A 20,000-nucleotide genomic window follows, 5' to 3' on the forward strand; every position below is an offset into this window, starting at 1 on the left:
CTTGAGGTAAAGTACCATTTAAACTGGAAGTAGGGTATCTTTACAAACTCATTGCAATGAACATGATCCTCCCCCCCCCCCCCCCCCCCACACACACACACACCTCAACGATTTCTTTCCGCTGACATCGTTGTAACAGTCGTAAGTCCCATAATGTTACCTTTCTCATCTACCTTGTTTCAAATTATTAGTTACATTCTTTATTTTGATCTTACAATATCTAAAAGGGTATTAGCATTAATTGTTTAATCTTTACAGCTAACGCATAAGACATTTTCTTTGTAGGTGTGAATGTCCCCGATAGTAAACACGTGACCTTTGTCTCGTACCGGTATGGTATATGTAAGAGTAAGAAAATAGCGAATGTATAACCACACTAAGGTATAAGCATTGTTTCGTGTGTGGTCACAAGTGTTTCTGTTGTATTACATACCACTCCATGTTTCAAGAATAAAACTATGTTTTAAACCAACACAGTACACTCTATTGCAATGAAAATGACACACTCTCTATCGCAATGAAAATGACACTCTCTCTATCGCAATAAAAATGACACACTCTCTATCGCAATGAAAATGACACACTCTCTATCGCAATGAAAATGACACTCTCTCTATCGCAATGAAAATGACACTCTCTCCACCGCAATAAAAATGACACACTCTCTATTGCAATGAAAATGACACTCTCTATCGCAATGAAAATGACACACTCTCTACCGCAATGAAAATGACACACTCTATTGCAATGAAAATGATACACTCTATTGCAATGAAAACGATACACTCTATTGCAATGAAAACGACACTCACTCTATCGCATCCTCACAGGCGGCCACGTCCAAGAACGACGACACGGCGCCGCTCCAGGAGTCGTCAGACGATGAGTTCTGACTGACCGGTCCTCGGGATGACCCCCGCTCCTCCCCTGACCACCGCGAACACATCATCCTCGTGCACACCGTCAGTGACCAGCAGCTGTCCTTCCCGCGGTGTGACTTCCAGCCTCTGCCCATCACGGACCCTGAGACCCTAGGGATACGGGACTTCCATCAGCAGTGCTTGACGCTCAGCGAGCAGCAGTGTCTGTCTGCTAGTGAGCAGGACATCTTCACCGCCACTGCTCGTGAGCAGAGAAGTGCTTGTGAGCAGCGGATTGGTTGTGAGCAGCGGAGTGGTTGTGAGCAACGGAGCGGTGAGCAACGGAGTGGTTGTGAGAAGCGGAGCGGTGAGCAGCGGAGTGTTTGTGAGCAGCGGAGCGGTGAGCAGAATAGTGGTTGTGAGCATCGGAGTGGTTGTGAGCAACAGAGTGAGGAAGGGACTGTGATTGACCAGCGGTCAGGGACGGAGGACGTGGAGGTGTGCGTGTTGACCGAGAACACGAGACTGCTGCCCAAGGGGCACAGCGAGGCCTCCTTCTTCTCCTTCGCAACCATCTGACCCTTTTGGAAGGGGGAGGGGTATGGAGACAAAACAGAGGGGGGGGGGGGCGGGGGAGACAAAGAGGAAGAAGATAAAAAAGAAGGAGAGGGGAGATGGGGGAAGAAAGACAAAAAGAGGGGGAGAAGACAGTACAAAGAGGAAGGAAAGAGAGAGAGGGAGACAGAATGACAGGGGAGAGAGGGCAAAAAGATAGGATAAAGAGGAAGAAAAGACAAAGAGAGAGACAGAAGCAAAGGGGCGGCCTACTGCATCCACAACAGAAATGTATTACATTACATTATTTGAATTTCTTCCCTCAAAGCTTCTTGCTTCCGTACAATATTGCGAGTGTTATCTGTTTGACAGTATGTGCATGGCGTGCGTTTCCTGCAGTGTAAACATTGGCTGTTCGCTTTTCTCACCGGTGGAGTCACAATCTTCCACTGTGAAGAAGTGTGAGATTCCTTTCACGACATTCAGCCAATCGGATCCATCGTTACAAAGGATCCAGGTATTTGTCAAGACTTGTTTGTTTCACGACCGCTAGGCTGTTATTGAAATTGATGTTTTACCCAGAAGCTATTCCCGAGTGAGCAGTCTATTGGCAAGAAGTGTGCAGGGTCAGGTTTTGTTGTCACAAGAAGAGAATGCCACGAAACGAGCTCGTTATGAGCGCACCGAAGACGGAAGCTTTGTTTAAGTCTGCATTAAAACGACACGCATTACGCTACTGAAGATGTTTCTTTGACGATATCACAGTACCTTTCACTTTGTAAACAACAGCGTTTGAACAGTGACCCCCACTGGCCCAAAGTGACCGTTATGTGCAGCTTTTTGTTCATACAATTGTGTCCGCTTTGTTCTGATCGAAACAGAAAAAAATATTAACTTAAAAACAAAAAGGCGAACGACAAATTTTCTCATGTGAACAATTGTGTATTATTATCGCATCACTGCTTGGATTCATTTGGTGGCTCGTTTCTTTGCGTGGTCGTGCAGAACAGAGCGATTTTCTTTTCTCCTTTGTCTTATTTGATGTTTGTTTTGAAATGGCCCTGCCACTGCCCCAAAGTGGAGAGGATGTGCAGCTTTTTGTTCATAAAATTAAATCCGCTTTTTTTATTTTTTTATTAACAAAGCAGGAACAAAATAGAAAAAAAAATGACTTTAACAAAAATAAGCGAACGACAGATTTTCTCATGTGAACAATTGTGTATTATCATCGCATCACTGCTTGGAGTGGTGTTTAGTTTCTTTGCCTGTTCGTGACGAACAAGCGATTTTATTTATTTTGTGTGTGCTGGTCGATGTTTGTTTTGAAACAGCCCTACCGTAATGCGTTCATAATAACATTTCATTGTCATAAAAGTCTCCAGTAATGTAATGAGAGAAAGAGAGAGAGAGAAAGAGAGAGTGTATGTGTGTGTGTGTGCGCGTGTGTGTGTGTGTGTGTGTGTGTGTGTGTGTGTGTGTGTGTGTGTGTGTGTGTGTGTGTGTGAGAGAGAAAGAGAGAGGGAGGGGTGATCAGTGAGAGAGAGAGAGGCGGCGAGTTTGTGTGCGTGTGTATCTGTCTGAGTATATATGTGTGGCTCAAACCTCGACATGCGAAGCATGTTAATCAAGTTCTGAAATACCCGTGTGTTCATGTTATAACTGTGACCCGTAAGCTTGCAGTGCAGTGAAGCCATTTTATGTTCATACTCACACTGGCTCCTTATGTAGCTTGTCTAGTGCTTATTCCCCGAAAACAGCAAACAATTTCCCACTGAATTTATGGTCGTGTTATTTCAAAATATCTGTCACCTGTGATGTACACCCGCACTCACAACACTACTGTCCAAGTTCGTGTCTCTACATCCATGCAGTTGAAGGCCAGAGGAGCTAAGAATATTTCAGTTCAAAGTACAATTCGAAAGACACATACCAAGCCTGTGCATATAGTCATGTTTCACCGATTAAACGGGCACACCCCTCTGGTAGTGTCTTAAAAACAAACAAACAAAAAACCCTTGAGTTTGCCTTTTTATATATGTATGCTTTCGCATTATCGTTTAATTTTTTCTCTCTTTGTTTCTGTCGGTCTTTGCGTCGGTGCAAGTCGATCAGTTTGCATTCACATTTGTCATGTCGATCTGTTTGTAGCTTCATTTGCATTTTTTATGTATTTTGAAAGGAGCAGTGAGCAACTTCTATCTCACGTTTAAAATCAATCTATCTGCAAATCCAACTCTGACTGTAGTCGCCCAAACTCACCGAGCAGAAGGATACCCCGAATCTAATCCCATTTTGGGAGAAACATGGCCGCAATTCTTGCTGGCTCGTCCTGCGGTCTATCAAATCACTGTCAGCATCACTCTTTATTATTAGAGGAATAAAAACACACAAAAATGGCGTCATTTATCGGCATTAGCCAATCACAGCCCTCGTTAGAACCGACAATAAAACCGCCACAGACGCGGTTTGATTGGATTAGAAAGCAGGAACTCATTCCAGCGCCTCCAATGAAGTTCGCCCTATCTATGCGGAAAAGGATAATTTGATCATGAATATTCATTACACGACCGTGAAAAGGCCACTGATGCGTACGAAAAAAGCAGTTCCGATTTCGCTCTCTCGCTTAATAGCCCATGGAGGCTACAGAGAAAGTGTAGGCTTGGTCGGAAATCGACTGTTGTTCATTTTACCCTGCATATTGCGTTATGTGGAAAGTCAGAAATCTTTGAATACAGATGATGAAATTGTCAATCTAGCCACAAAGGTATAAATAGCAGTTTCCAACCGAATATTTTGCCGATCAGCAGATTTCCTTTTTGTGTGGTGTACGAGTACCAAGGACTTGTTGAAAAACTTTCCATTTTCGGTCGACATGAGAGCCCTTTGCGGAGACAGACGACCATATGACGAGGGTGCGGGCTTCAACAATACTAACACCGTAAATAAGGAATGCGTGAGGTCGGCTGTGGTCTTTTTCCGTCTGTGTAATGGCATGTTTCGATCTTTTATGGCATGCTAATTTTCTGTAACATGTTTCATCTCTAGAATGACACGTGCCATCTCTCTAATGGCATGTTAAATATCTGTCATGGCATGTTTCGATCTTGTATGGCATGCTAATTTTCTGTAACATGTTTCATCTCTAGAATGACACGTGCCATCTCTCTAATGGCATGTTAAATATCTGTCATGGCATGTTTCGATCTTTTATGGCAGGCTAATTTTCTGAAACATGTTTCATCTCTAGAATGACACGTGCCATCTCTCTAATGGCATGTTAAATATCTGTCATGGCATGTTTCGATCTTTTATTGCAGGCTAATTTTCTGAAACATGTTTCATCTCTAGAATGACACGTGCCATCTCTCTAATGGCATGTTAAATATCTGTCATGGCATGTTTCGATCTTTTATGGCAGGCTAATTTTCTGTAACATGTTTCATCTCTAGAATGACACGTGCCATCTCTCTAATGGCATGTTAAATATCTGTCATGGCATGTTTCGATCTTTTATGGCAGGCTAATTTTCTGTAACATGTTTCATCTCTAGAATGACACGTGCCATCTCTCTAATGGCATGTTAAATATCTGTCATGGCATGTTTCGATCTTGTATGGCATGCTAATTTTCTGTAACATGTTTCATCTCTAGAATGACACGTGCCATCTCTCTAATGGCATGTTAAATATCTGTCATGGCATGTTTCGATCTTTTATGGCATGCTAATTTTCTGTAACATGTTTCATCTCTAGAATGACACGTGCCATCTCTCTAATGGCATGTTAAATATCTGTATTGGCATATTTCGATCTTTTATGGCAGGCTAATTTTCTGTAACATGTTTCATCTCTAGAATGACACGTGCCATCTCTCTAATGGCATGTTAAATATCTGTCATGGCATGTTTCGATCTTTTATGGCAGGCTAATTTTCTGTAACATGTTTCATCTCTAGAATGACACGTGCCATCTCTCTAATGGCATGATAAATATCTGTATTGACATATTTCGATCTTTTATGGCAGGCTAATTTTCTGAAACATGTTTCATCTCTAGAATGACACGTGCCATCTCTCTAATGGCATGTTAAATATCTGTCATGGCATGTTTCGATCTTTTATGGCAGGCTAATTTTCTGTAACATGTTTCATCTCTAGAATGACACGTGCCATCTCTCTAATGGCATGTTAAATATCTGTCATGGCATGTTTCGATCTTTTATGGCAGGCTAATTTTCTGAAACATGTTTCATCTCTAGAATGACACGTGCCATCTCTCTAATGGCATGTTAAATATCTGTCATGGCATGTTTCGATCTTTTATGGCATGCTAATTTTCTGAAACATGTTTCATTTCTAGAATGACACGTGTCATCTCTCTAATGGCATGTTAAATATCTGTCATGGCATGTTTCGATCTTTTATGGCAGGCTTATTTTCTGTAACATGTTTCATCTCTAGAATGACACGTGCCATCTCTCTAATGGCATGTTAAATATCTGTCATGGCATGTTCAATCGCTGTAATCATGACATGTTCCATCGCTGTAACGGCATGTGTTCTTAAAGTATCCGTCTTTCTCCCAACTTAGAGCTAAAGGTACCTTGCTTACGATCATAAAAATCACCCCAACCCCTCCCCAAAGCCACCCAATCCTGCCCCGAACTTTAATCAAGATTACCACTTCCCGCGCTTTCATAATCGTCATGATTTGAACCAAGGCGGAACATGTTCATGCAGCAAAGCCCAACCCAGCGGACTTCGTTTTTTGAATATGCTAGTTAGCTCCTTTGTTTTGTCACAAAATGTTGCTCCCACTACCCGTTATGACAGTTATTTGTACAACAAAACGTAAAGGTACATTGTAGAATAATGATGTGATTTTTTGTGTTTCCAAAATCATTCATAACGCGTTTCCAAAATCATTCATAACGCGTTTCCAAAATCATTCATAACGCGTTGTTTCCAGCGCGTAGAGCAGGGTCTCCCTGGCTTTCTACGCTTGATAAAAAGCATGTATTATGTGTTTATATTATGCTCCGGTTATTTCAGTGTATTGTTGTCCATTTGTCTTTCATGTGCTGTTGTCATTTCACAGTTTGGTAAACTATGATTAAAACAATAAAACAGTTGTTGGTGCTTCGTGTCAAATTGATTGCGTGCCTATGAGCACTTCTGCGATATGCATGCAAACACCGACTCAAATTGAAAGCCCCCCTCCCCCCCAACACACACACGACAGAAATCTTTTTCACACACACACACACACACACACACACACAAACATATAAACACACGCGCACACACAGTAACACACACACACACACACACACACACACACACACACACACACACATACAAAGAAGAGACATACTGAGACAGTGGGTGAGGGTAGACAGGGGCACGGTAACAGAGACACACCAAAATTAAAAAGAAAAAAAAATGAACAACCACAAAGTTCAAAGACAGGTGTAAATTAAAACATCCGCAGTCCCCAGCAGACAGAATTAGGTCAGGATTTACAGTCACAAAGCTCGCGCAGGAAACTCTAATCCACAAAACGCTCGTTTTTCGCCATTGGCGATCGTTAGACACAGAGATTCCACCCTGATTTCATTCCGGAAAAAGAGACGCGTGGATTTGTTCAAAAACCTCAGGCAAAAGTGGAGTGTCTGGTTACACTTTTATTGCGACTTCGTTCTGTGGCGAAGATTTGGCACGGTGGCTCTACGGTATGAAAAGAGTAAGGTACAAGGGAAGCAACTAAGCCATTGTATTCGATTAACAAGACAGGACAGATGATTTCCCTTTCGCGACGCTGTTCCGCTGCACATTCACAAAAATAAAATAAGTATTGAATAACACAATATGACTAGATAGATTAATAGAAAAATAAGTATATTACTAATCACACACACACACACACACACACACACACACACACACACACACACACACACACATACACACACACACACACACACACACACACACACACACAACATGGGGGAAATTCTACCTATCTAATGAGATAATTTGATTTCTGCAAAATTGTGAGTCAGTAAGGCTGTGTCAACGTTTGATTTTTTTTGTTTTTTTGTTGTTGATCAGAATGATGATTAGATGCAACTCGAAACACAAATTTGGTTTCCGATTCATAGCGTGACCAGACCACAAGGGAAAATGCAGCAACGAATTTACACTGGTTTCCAACACTGTGGCATCAAGTTGTCTAGCCTAACACTGGAGAATCAGTCTTCTTCTTGTCGTTCGCCTATGCTAAACTTGGAGTCCAGCTCTGGTAATGAAGCTGGCGGTCTTATGAAGAGCCTCCACAGGTCCATGCAGCTTCTCATGGCGCCGGCCTGGTCCAGATCTCTCTCCTCAGGGGCTGGAGATTCTTGCAGTCCTGCAGGATGTGGCCTGCATCCTGCTCTGCGTCTCCACAGGGACACATGGGGGAGGGCACGGCTCGCAGTTTTTTGTGCAGGTGTTGTTGCAGTCTATTGTGCCCTGTTCTCAGGCGGAAAATGAATACCTGTTCAGGCCTTGACAGTTGCTGGTAGCTGTCGTGCGTTGGAGGGGTCTTAAGCGGAGACTTTATGATGGTTTTCATCTCTGTGGAGCTCACTGGGTTTTCTTCTTGTTCGTCCTCCGCACCCAGTTTGGCCATTTTATCCGAGAATCAGTCTTACATACATATGTTGAGATGCGACATGAACGCCTGTCTTCTCACAGTCAGTTCATGAGTCCATCCTACCATTGGAGCACCATTTTGTCTCACACATGAAGAGATATGACGCGCACTCTAGGCCTAGGCACCGAAACATCAGTTTCTTTCACACATGTTAAGATATTATAATTATGAACTACATGCTTCCCACAGTCTGGCATAAAGGCTTCCCGAAGCGTCAGTTCTTCTTACACAGGATGAGATACGATATGAACTCCAGGTTTCACAGTCTGGCCTGGAGGCTTCTAACCTACCACTAAAACACAAGTTCCTCTCACACATGTTGAGATATGACGTACACTCTAGGCTTCCCACATATTGGCTTATGACAGATAATTAGTATGTGTACTCCACGTTTCCCACAGACTGGCTGAAAGGCTTCCAGCATCATTTTCCTCTCACACATGTCGAGCCATGAACTCCAGGCTGAACGCTTCCGGCCTACCACTGAGGCTTCGTTTCATCTTACACATGGAGATATGACATCAAGTCAAGATTTCCCAGTCTGGCTAAATGGCGTCCAGCAGCACTGCCTCTCGCACATGTTGAGATATAACATGAACTCTTTGAACTCCAAGCATCCCATAGTATTATGACATGATCTCAAGATTTCGCAAAGTCTGGTATAAAGGCGTTGAGAAGCATCAGTTTAATTACACATGTTGAGAAAACTCCACTCTTCCCCCAGTCTGGTATAAAGGCTTTTACAAGCATCTGTTTTATTTCACATGTTTAGATACGACATGAACCCCAATCTTCCCCCAGTCTGGCATAAATGCGTTTAGAAGCATCAGTTTACTTACACATGTTGAGATACGACATGAACTCCAACCTTCCCACAATCAGTTATGAACGAGTCTATCCTACCATTGAAGCATCATCTCACTCTCGAACATGTTGGGATACGACATGAACTCCAATCTTCCCACAGTCTGGCCTAAACGCTTCCTGCCTCCCACTCAGATTGATAGGATCAGCGGAACCCGAACGGATCCTGGCCCTCCTGCACCGGGCGATCTGCCGCAGGGTGTTCCGGAAGCGCGACCCCAGGTGATGGTACACGAAGAAGTTGAATGACGAGTTGGCGCAGCGAAACACGGAGATGACGCTCCACAGCACTGACGTCATATTGTGGTACCGCCCGCCGAACTTGAGCTCCGGCACCAGGAACATGGCCACCTGTGACGTCACAGAAAACGTTGGTATGAGTGTGGTAGTAAGTTATGGCACATAGCATACATGTACGAGTATTATATTCATTAAATACTACATCTGATATATAAAGCTGGTTCGGTATACCTCGTTTAACGTGAATTGCACTACTAAGTCGGCCTTCGGCCAAGGTCGACCATCTTTGGCCAACTTCGACGATGACATAGGCCGACTTTGGCCGAAGGCCGAATTAGGCCGGCTTTGTAGTCTGATGCATGTTTATCGAACGAGAGCGTGTTTGGCACAGTGAGTCAAAGTTACGCTGATTTAGGCGTAGTTGGGCGGAATGAGCATGGTTAGGCCGTGTTTTGTCGAGTTGGATCCACAAATTAGGATTTAGACCATGTCTTATCTTATACTTTTTTCAAGAGCATGTAAACGCATAGCTTGTTGTGCTACATACTTTTAAATGGGCATGATATGTCTGCAGCATTGTTCTCTGCAACAGCCACCTAAAAAGGATAGGCATCAGACATTCGGCCCTGTGCGACTGTGGAGAGGCGGACCAGACACCGCAGCACTTCCTGCAGACCTGCCAACTCCACTGCAGTGAGAGGAAACAAGTCTGGCCCACGGGGACAACGCTGGACACCAAGCTGTGGGGCAGCACCCAGGACCTCAGACTGACCGCCCACTTTGTCAACATCACGGGCCAACGAATTTAGACACAACCAACATCGAACGCTGAAGAAGAAGAAGTTCTTTGCTAAATATATTAATACAAATGTTTGGACCAAATACACACCTGCACCAGGAGCATAGGACACAGGCAGACGATAAAAAGCACTGACGTAGCAATCAACATTTTCGTTAGCGCCACCTCGCGGGAGTCTCGGTGTTCAGCGGCAGAGGGCGCTCCGGGTTGTGCAGAGGAAGACTGCTGACGCCACCTAGCGGCAGAACGAAGCTTGACGGCGGTGACAGAGGTGGTGACGACGATGACGACGAGGAAGATGAAAGGGAGAGCGGTGGCGTAGATAAAAACGTCGAGAATGTCCAGTACTTTCTTGTTATCTTTGTAGTATCTGTGGGGGAAAAATCAAATCTGTGTTACAGAACTAACTGGGGGCTTTGTTTGTTAATTGATGATCGAACAGTAACGTATAATTTATCTAATACAGGTATATGGTTCACGCTGGATATAGATGCCCGATATGATTATACGCATGAGGTTGAGCAAAGTATTTGTGCATTCGTCGCGCGTTTCGTTTCAGTCTACAGTAGTGTGCGCCGCTTTTATCAAACATACATCATTCAGAAATATTAAACATACATCATTCAGAAATAACATACATCAATCAGAAATATGAAACATACATCATTCAGAAATATTACACATACATCATTCAGAAATATTAAACATACATCATTCAGAAATACTAAACATTCATCATTCAGAAATATTAAACATACATCATTCAGAAATATTAAACATACATCATTAGAAAACTAAAGGGAACTTACCTCAATCTCTGATGATTACTATTAAAGAAGTTTTTAGAAATGGTGTATCGATAACTTATTGAATGTTTCTTTGTGATGTGCACATTAACATGTAATTGTCTATCTGTTCGTTCCGTCTGTCGTTTTTTTTTTCTCTCCGTCGGTCTGTTCTTCTTTCCGTCTGTCTGTCTATCTGTCTGTTTGTCTGTCTGTCTAACTGTTTGTCTGTCTCTGTATCCGTGTGTCTGTCTATCCGTGTGTCTGTCCGTCCTTTTCTCTATTTATCTGTCTGTCTGTCTGTCTGTCTGTCTGTCTGTCTGTCTTTCTGTTTGTTTGTCCGTCCGTCTGTCCGTCCGTCCAATCTTTCTGTATTTAACTTCTTTTGACTCGTATCAATCCCATCATTTCTAACAGCCAACTTACTGTGTGACGTAAACGATGTCTGACGTCACATTGGTCAAGGGGTCATAGACGCAGACTATAGTGTGCTTGGGGCCGGCAATGACCAGCATGCCGGTCAGCAGGACAGTGGAGGCCAGGAGGAGGACGCCCCGCAATGTCCAGCCGGGCAGCATGCGCTGGGCGCGGAGAGGGCTGACCACACACACACACCGCTCCGTGCTGATGGCTGCTGACAGGAACATGCTCACCCACGTGAAGCCCGTCAGACCTGGAACACACACACACACACACACACACACACACACACACACACACACACACACACACAGTCAAAACACAGACGGACAGACACAGACCCACACCGACACACTGACATGTATACAAAAATACATACACACACACACATACACGTGTGTGATTCATGGTGCAACTAGTTTTAAAGGATAATACCTAAGGAAAAAGGCCCTCAGATCGCTTTAAAGTTATACAATAAGATTCTGCGTTTCAAACTGTGCTACCGCGCAGTAGGACTGCCTTCACTTTGTACTTTCTTTTCAAAGCATATTTCAATCCCCCAAAAATAGGCCCAACAAAAATCACTCTTTTTGGTTTACTTTCACTGAGTTACTTTCCTTATTCTGTGCGTTATAAGCGTTACTAGTCCAAGTTGGCGCCCCTGTCATTCCGCCAGGTGGCGCTTCTGGACTACTTTTCGTTTTCAACACCCGTACGTCTACTTCCCAAGCCCACTTCCCAAAGATGGAAACAAACAGAACAAAACGCAGCTGGCTTTCTTACCCGTAAAGTAGGTGATGAAGAAGCTGGAGGGTCCGACGAAGGCCCTGTAGACCTGCTCCACGGACAGACACAGCGTGACGATCAGCACCACGATGTCCACCAGGGCAAGAGAGAACACGCACAGGTTGATCCGTTCTCTCAGACCCTGCGTGTAGAACACAGCGGCGCTGAGAACATTGCCTGGAACTCCCACCACGGACAGAAGAGGGATGACCCCTGCCGAGTTGACGGTCGTCAACCAGAAATCTACCTGGACCATGGAATCACAACGAGAATGATGAATACGGTACACGGTTTACAACAGTTAGTGAGAATAATGATTAAGGAATGACGCCTGCCGGGTTGACGGTCGTCAACCAGAACTCTACCTGGACCATGACATTAGAACGAGAATGATGAGTACAGTACACGGTTTACAACAGTTAGTGAGAATAATGATTAAGGAATGACGCCTGCCGAGTTGACGGTCGTCAACCAGAACTCTACCTGGACCATGACATTAGAACGAGAATGATGAATACGGTGCACAATTGACAACAGTCAGTGAGAATAATGATTCAGGGATGACCCCTGGCGAGTTGACGGTCGTCAACCAAAACTCTACCTGGACCACGGAATTAGAACGAGAATGATGAATACGGTGCACGATTTACAACAGTAAGTGGGAATACGAATGATAGTGCGTGATTCACAACATGGAAATAAAAATAGTTAGTGTAGTATCAGATACTTAACATGCAAATGAGAATAATGAGTAATGTACGCGTACATGAGTATTGTACATAATACACAATAAGACCAATGGGTATAGTGAATGAAACACAACATTAAATGAGAATAATAATTTTGTTTAAACAGTTCGGGGCTTCACCTATGACGCAGCCCATGGTAAAATTCAAGTCATCAAAAACATGCTCTCCAAAAGGAGAAGGAATAATTCATAGGTGAAGACTTTATCTATGGACAGACAACTGCAGACAGGATATAATGACAGAAGCAGCAGAGTAAGTTAAATAGTAGCCCTTTCTTTGTTGTTAATTTTAGAATCACAATTACGAATGGCGTGTGATCCAATATCGCGAAGTTAGCGCTTTTTCTTGTTTTAAATTATTTGGCAAGAAACGTGTGATATGAATGAGATCATAAAGGCAGCGTAGCGACTAAACTATGAATTAGAACGAATGAAAACCTTGGCCAGTTCATTTAAAAACAAGTCGCGTAAGGCGAAAATACAATATTTAGTCAAGTAGCTGTCGAACTCACAGAATGCAATGCAAAACGCAGTGAAAGTGACGAGCCTGTTTGGCGCGGTAGCGGTTGCGCTGTGCTTCATAGCACGCTTTACTGTACCTCTCTTCGTTTTAACTTTCTGAGCGTGTTTTTAATCCAAACATATCATATCTATATGTTTTTGGAATCAGGAACCGACAAGGAATAAGATGAAAGTGTTTTTAAATTGATTTCGAAAATTTAATTTTGATCATAATTTTAATTTTTTTTAATTTTCAGAGCTTGTTTTTAATCCAAATATAACATATTTATGTTTTTGGAATCAGAAAATGATGAAAAATAAGATGAACGTAAATTTGGATCGTTTTATAAAAAAATTTTTTTTTTTACAATTTTCAGATTTTTAATGACCAAAGTCATTGATTAATTTTTAAGCCACCAAGCTGAAATGCAGTACCGAAGTCCGGCCTTGCCAAAATTTCAATCAATTTGATTGAAAAATGAGGGTGTGACAGTGCTGCCTCAACTTTTACAAAAAGACGGATATGACGTCATCAAAGACATTTATCAAAAAAATGAAAAAAACATCTGGGGATATCATACCCAGGAACTCTCATGTCAAATTTCATAAAGATCGGTCCAGTAGTTTAGTCTGAATCGCTCTACACACAGACACACACACACAGACACACACACACACACACGCACATACACCACGACCCTCGTTTCGATTCCCCCTCGATGTTAAAATATTTAGTCAAAACTTGACTAAATATAAAAAACGCAAAGTCAAACGTAGAATTTCGGGATAAACCGTGCCTGCCACAAGAAAGCCACCAACAACTTGGGTTGGGAGACATTTCTCTACTTCTCTTATTACACCTTCACCGGGTGCTCCCTGGGTCGTGAACGACCCAGAGTTTTTGATTGAGACTTCATGTAACACCATAGAACCTTCCTATCGACACATCTTTTTAAGGATTATCCTTGTAAACAAACAAATAAACAATGACGTCATTTTAACTACACAGTCCGGAAGGTGTGGGTCGTTGACGACCCATATATGAAATTAAATAAGGCATTTTACGATGTTTATCCCTATTCGGATGGCGTGGGTCGTTTACGACACAGAGGCGGCAAAGAGTTTATCCCTTTTTGGATGGCGTGGGTCTCGTAAGACCCATAGTTTTTTACATTGAATCCTTCTTTAAAAGTATATGGGTCGTACACGACCCACATCATCCGGACTGTGTAGTTCGAAGCGTGGTCCGGTGAAGGTTTAAAAAAAATAAGATATAAAAGTTACAAATAATTACAATACAATGACAAACCTGTTTGCTAATGAGGTTGTCAGGATTGTCCTGAGGCACAAAACTCTCTTGAAGCAGACAGCCGTTGTCCGCTTGTGTCCCATCTCCAGGAATGACGAAGTGTTTGGGTGACGTCACATTCATGATGAAGTGAAAATGTTCTACAATCCGATTATAGATTTTTTTTTTAGAGTCAGCGCTACTTTTACAAACACTCCTTCAAACAGAATGAATATACTCGTGCGTTCTTTCTTCTGTTTTTTCTCTGTCTTCGTCTCACTGTGTTTTTGCCCTGTCTGAGCTGAGCATACTTTGCTCTGACGATCAAAATGCTGTGGAAAACCTGTACACAAACATAAACGATTGAAAGGGCAAGAATCTTTTTGAAAATAAGCCCTTTGAGGTTAGTATTAGGCTTACCGAGTTTTGTCAAGCACAGCTTTATACACAAAGATTTATTTGTCTTTTTTTGTAGCAACCCCTTGTGTGTGAGCTAATAAGATGACATATTCACACGCTAAATTATTTGAACAATCAGCGGTCTTGTTATCAATTTGAATGTATTTATGCTGCCGTATATTTGTTTTAATTCTCTTCAAACAAAGCACGTAATGATTCCGGTTTTACACACACACACACACACACACACACACACACACACACACACACACACACACACACACACACACACACACACACACACACACACACACACACACACACACAATGTTAACAGCCTCTTTTTTCCCATTTGATTATTGTCTAACTAATTGTCCTACAAATTCGAATGCGCGCGCACTCTTTTGACTAATCATAGAGCGGCTTTAATTGATTGTAAAATGACAATGGTTTTTCGTCGGCAAATCTCAAATTATTGGATGTCTCAATTCCATACAGTGCTGTGGTCTTTCTGGGCATCTTTAAGATAAGACTTGGCACGAACGACCTTGCGTGGGTTTTTAGCAATTTACGGAGAAACTATTGAACCAGCTGATTACACTGTCAAATGCGTTTATTGGACAGACCAGACTCTCGTGGAATAACATCCAGCTAGAAGGAAGTGTTTCATTGTAAGAATATTGTTTCACAAGAAATAATTTGTCTGAACTAATGATTGCGATGTCAATATGTAGGAACAGCTTCCTGGTTGTGTGTTTTTCTTCTAATTTATTTATTCATTAAGGAGATTTCTATAGCGCATAACTAAAAGCACTATGCGCTTAATTTCATAATCAAATCATGTGTGTGTGTGTGTGTGTGTGTGTGTGTGTGTGTGTGTGTGTGTGTGTGTGTGTGTGTATGTGTGTGTGTGTGTGCCTGTGTGCGTGTGCCTGTGTGTGCGTGTGTGTGTGTATGTATGTGCCTGTGTGTGTCCCTGTGTGTGTGTGTGTGTGTGTGTGTGTGTGTGTGTGTGTGTGTGTGTGTGTGTGTGTTTGTGTGTGTGTGTGTGTGTGAGTCACAGTGTATATGTGTGTGTGTCTCCGTGTCTCCGTGTCTCCGTGTGTGTGTGTGTGTGTGTGTGTGTGTGTGTGTGTGCGTGCGTGCGTGCGTGCGTGCGTGCGTGCGTGCGTGCGTGTGTGTGGGTGTGTGTGTACGTGTTTATGTACGCACGTAGCCTACGTGTGTGCGTTGATGCATGCTTGCGTGCGTGCTTGTGTGTGCACGAATATCATTAAAGCAAGCACAAGTTTATAATGCACACACGTAATTATCAATATATTTGTTCAGGTACTCAAATACTTTGATACCTCAAGAACCTTTGTTTGGAATTTTTTCCAGAGTGGAATAAACAGTTTGAACGGAAACAAATGTCATATTCCATTTCTTCATTTGTTTCACCACTCTGTTTCCAATATAATGCCGGATTAAATCGAAATAAGTATAAAGCTGGTAAAACTAGTAGTCCCGGGAAAACACTGCATCTTGACTTTCATAACAAAACATTTCTTCAGAAAATGGTGTTACTTCTCGTTTATTGTACTACTGTTCAGAAGATCGCTTAAATTGTTTGAGCACCAGTAGAATAGTTTTCATTATATTTCCTTCCAGCAAATCAGTGAAGCGGGTAAGCACACATCAAGATCACAGATTGTTGTAATTTTTTATTTTTTTGTTCACCTGTTTTCTACACCAGAAACAACAGCACATTTGAGGGTTGGTACTGTTCAAGACCTACACAACAATAAAACGCGATTTTGTTTTTGTTTTTCTTTTAAGCCAAATAAAAATATATGTTGGTTTAGGGTAACCCGACGACCCAGTTTTTTCCCTCCGACCCAAACTTTTTTTTTTCATTTAAAAACAAAACCCTACTTATGGCACATTTTGCGAACTATACCGAGACTAAGGGAAGTAACATCCTTTAAAATCGACTAAATTTAAGACAAAAAAGAAGAAAAAAAGCCGACCTACCGACCCTATCTTTTTTGATCATGTAACCCTAAACCAACATATTTTTGTATTTGGCCTTACAGGAAAGAAATGGACAACAATACCTACTGATTCAACGCTGGGACATCGACCCAAGGAGACGCGTTATATTTCTTGACAATACGAGTTCTTGTACGTCTTCAACGCATATGCAGATTCCGTAACTTTTACAATGACCGACACAAGTTTTCACAAGAACGCACACACGTTTCAACAACTGTGCTTATCAGCCGGCAACGATTACACAAACGAAACACATCTCCAACTTAGATGTTCAAGTTTCTTCCAGTCTTTGCCGCCATCTATTGTCTTCAAGTTTCTTCTTGTCTTTCTTCGCTTACAGATATAGGTGGTCCACTTTCACAGCAGAACGCAATAACGTCTTCCCCAGGTCACGATCGTCGCGGCAGTAAACGTTCCGTTAAGTAGGTGAAAACTCTTGATCGGGCGTTATACTTGAGAACGGTTCTATTTCCACCATGGCACAGGGCTAGACGATTAAACACTCGACCCGCCTGCTAACTGCGGGCAATGCTGGAAATAAGGACAAATCAGCTGCTGAGATAAAATACACTGAGCTGCGGAAGAAATGCACCAATCGAAATGCTGATTAGTTCGGACACATTTGGTCTGAATGTATTACTTGTTTGTCTGTGCGTTTTGTTTTTACTATTGATACAATTAATTTCCGCCTTTCGAACGATTGTTCGTATTTCGTGTTAATAATGCAGGGCCATGTGAAGTAATAATTACGTTGTTGACACAAACATGTAAAGCTTAAAGCGGAACGGGTCAAATGTCTGACATTTGAACACGAATGCCATACGACTAAAGCGAAGTCTAATACTGGAAGCCACGAGTCTCCCGATGAAATAAAGAGCTAATCAAGTAAAATACAATTTATTGACTTGTAACATTAACATTCGTACAGCAAATCAAACAAAACTCAGACCCAAAGCAAAATGTACGGACAACCCCCCGTCTTAAAACGAAAACGCAACGACCTGGGGAAAAACACACATTGTATTTGAATTCATTATGATCGGTAGTTGTTTCCAAAATCATTTATTTATTAATTATTTAATCCTTCAAATAGTTACTTTTTCATTGCTGCAACTTTAAAGGACACCAAGCGTTTTCAGTCATGTACAGTATATTTTGTTTTGTGGCGTGAACTATGTCTTTTTCTTGAGCGCATGGCTTCTGGTGTACTGGTACTGTTTCTTGTCCATTATCTTGTTTTGTGTCAAGATGATGGCCTTCGTCTCTGTTTGATGAAGGGCAAAAGCAGGTTAATTTGTCACAGAGGAACAAGAAATAGACATTATCTGCTGTTTACGGCATCATTGACTAGAATGCACTCTGGATTTGTGTTTGTCTCCGTAGTTCTGAGTGTCTTGTACTATCTGTTGCGTAGCTGTCTCTCTTGACTTGGTTTCGCTGTTCCTATCTCCCTCGCTGGTACAACTACGCCGTTTCAATCATCATACATATACTTAATACCCAGACGTTCAGTTTCTGGATACATATTCCCTTCCCTCCCTCCCTCCCCCCCCCCTCTCTCTCTCTCTCTCTCTCTCTCTCTCTCTCTCTCTCTCTCCCCCTCCCGTCTCTCGATTCATTGATTGACAAATTGACGAATCCTTCAGTTCGTTTTTGTCTCTACCGTCTCTTGTAAATCTCTCTTTATCTCTCCTCTCTCTCTCTCTCTCTCTCTCTCTCTCTCTCTTTCTCTCTCTCTCTCTCTCTCTCTAACACACACACACACACACACACACACACACACATGCGTGCCCACGCATGCATACACACACGCTCTCTCTCTCTCTCTCTTTTTTTCTCTCTCTTTCACTTCTTCTTTCACTCCCCCTCCTACCTACCGCATTTAAAACCATCTTCCTTCATTTCCGCCTTCGTCTTGCTTCATCGATATGTGACCGCAATTCAGAGGCCCACGTGGTAAAGAAGGCATGGCGGGGTTATCTCCCCTGCCCTGAGAACCATCATGGCGGCCAGCAGACTGCTGTGACAGACGTGGATTAGCCAGCAGGAGTTCTGTCCCTTTGGCAGAAGAAGGGCAAAAGACGGCACCATGTTATTTCTGGGCTCGTAAACCCCAAGTTCAATCGATTAAGAGAATGAGTGCGCAATAACAGACCTGGAGACGAAAGGTCAAGGATGTTTCAAGATCCTCAGTTTAGATGTCAGAAGCCGTTCTTCAAGGTCCTTTACCGACCATAACATTTAAACAAACAGACAAACTAAGAGACAAACAAACAAACCCGTTCCATGATGTATTCGTTCGGTTTGGAGTTTGGCATTATGACGCCACACACCAGGAATGTATTAACATAAGCGTTGAACTTTCAGCTATGTTTTTATTTTCTTATTTTTTAAAAATCTTTTTAGACCGTAATGTTCCATGTATCTCCCGTTTTATCCTTCGATTCGTCCTTCTATTTCTTCCCGAAGAGCAGTGGTACTTGATAGGATTTGGATAGACTCCAAATTTGATTTCCTAAAACCAAGCATGCTTCGTCTAATAGACCGAAATAGGTCGACTTTGGTGTGTGTGTGTGTGTGTGTGTGTGTGTGTGTGTGTGTGTGTGTGATAGGTGTTATATGGCTGAAACAACGATTGACCTTGGGCAATTGCTTTGTTACCGTTATCCATCAAATTGATAATATAAGTGTCGCCTTCTTAGACTTTTCTTCACAAACCGCTTGGTCAAGTAAATGTCCGTGGCGTCATCGACACTGCTTTTATCCCTCAGTTGTGAACATTCTTTTATTCTTGTCTGATTTGTTTCAAAATTTGTTTATAAAATTCAAGTCTGCAAGTTAAAGGTTGGACATCAGAATGTACAAGACCAACTGCCATTGTGGGTTTGGCTGTCCTCTAAACTTTGTTCTTGATCATGAAAGGTAAGGTGGCAGAGAGAGAGAGAGAGAGAGAGAGAGAGAGAGAGAGAGAGAGAGAGAGAGGGGGGAAGAGACAGAGACAGAGATAGGGAGACAGGTAGACAGAG

At 42.4% G+C, this 20,000-nt stretch overlaps 2 protein-coding genes across 2 annotated transcripts; one reads left to right on the top strand and one right to left on the bottom strand.

Moving 5' to 3' along the window:
* Window positions 1-828: 828 nt before the first annotated feature.
* LOC138951688 (uncharacterized) lies at window positions 829-1,461 on the top strand (the record flags this gene model as incomplete). Its single annotated transcript, XM_070323247.1, is given in 1 exon segment — window positions 829-1,461. A coding segment is annotated over 1 exon segment (65 nt), but the record flags the coding sequence as incomplete, so codon positions are not given.
* A 5,618-nt stretch (window positions 1,462-7,079) lies between these two features.
* LOC138952506 (galanin receptor 2a-like) lies at window positions 7,080-14,693 on the bottom strand. Its single transcript, XM_070324192.1, has 5 exons — window positions 14,563-14,693; window positions 12,002-12,251; window positions 11,225-11,432; window positions 10,104-10,383; window positions 7,080-9,325 (listed from the first exon to the last, which is right to left on the bottom strand). Exons 1-5 carry the CDS (start codon window positions 14,683-14,685, stop codon window positions 9,029-9,031), a joined length of 1,158 nt encoding a protein of 385 aa, XP_070180293.1. The 5' UTR covers window positions 14,686-14,693; the 3' UTR covers window positions 7,080-9,028.
* Between the last annotated feature and the right edge of the window lie 5,307 nt (window positions 14,694-20,000).

Source organism: Littorina saxatilis, linkage group LG17 (genome assembly GCF_037325665.1).
Source record: "Littorina saxatilis isolate snail1 linkage group LG17, US_GU_Lsax_2.0, whole genome shotgun sequence".
Classification (NCBI taxonomy): Eukaryota; Metazoa; Mollusca; class Gastropoda; order Littorinimorpha; family Littorinidae; genus Littorina; species Littorina saxatilis.

Coding starts and splice junctions, on each gene's coding strand:
- LOC138952506 (XM_070324192.1), bottom strand. CDS start 14,685: ATGAATGTGACGTCACCCAAACACTTCGTCATTCCTGGAGATGGGACA. Junction 10,384..11,224: donor GACATCGTTTACGTCACACA/GTAAGTTGGCTG, acceptor TTTCCCCCACAG/ATACTACAAAGATAACAAGA. Junction 9,326..10,103: donor GTCCTATGCTCCTGGTGCAG/GTGTGTATTTGG, acceptor GTGACGTCACAG/GTGGCCATGTTCCTGGTGCC.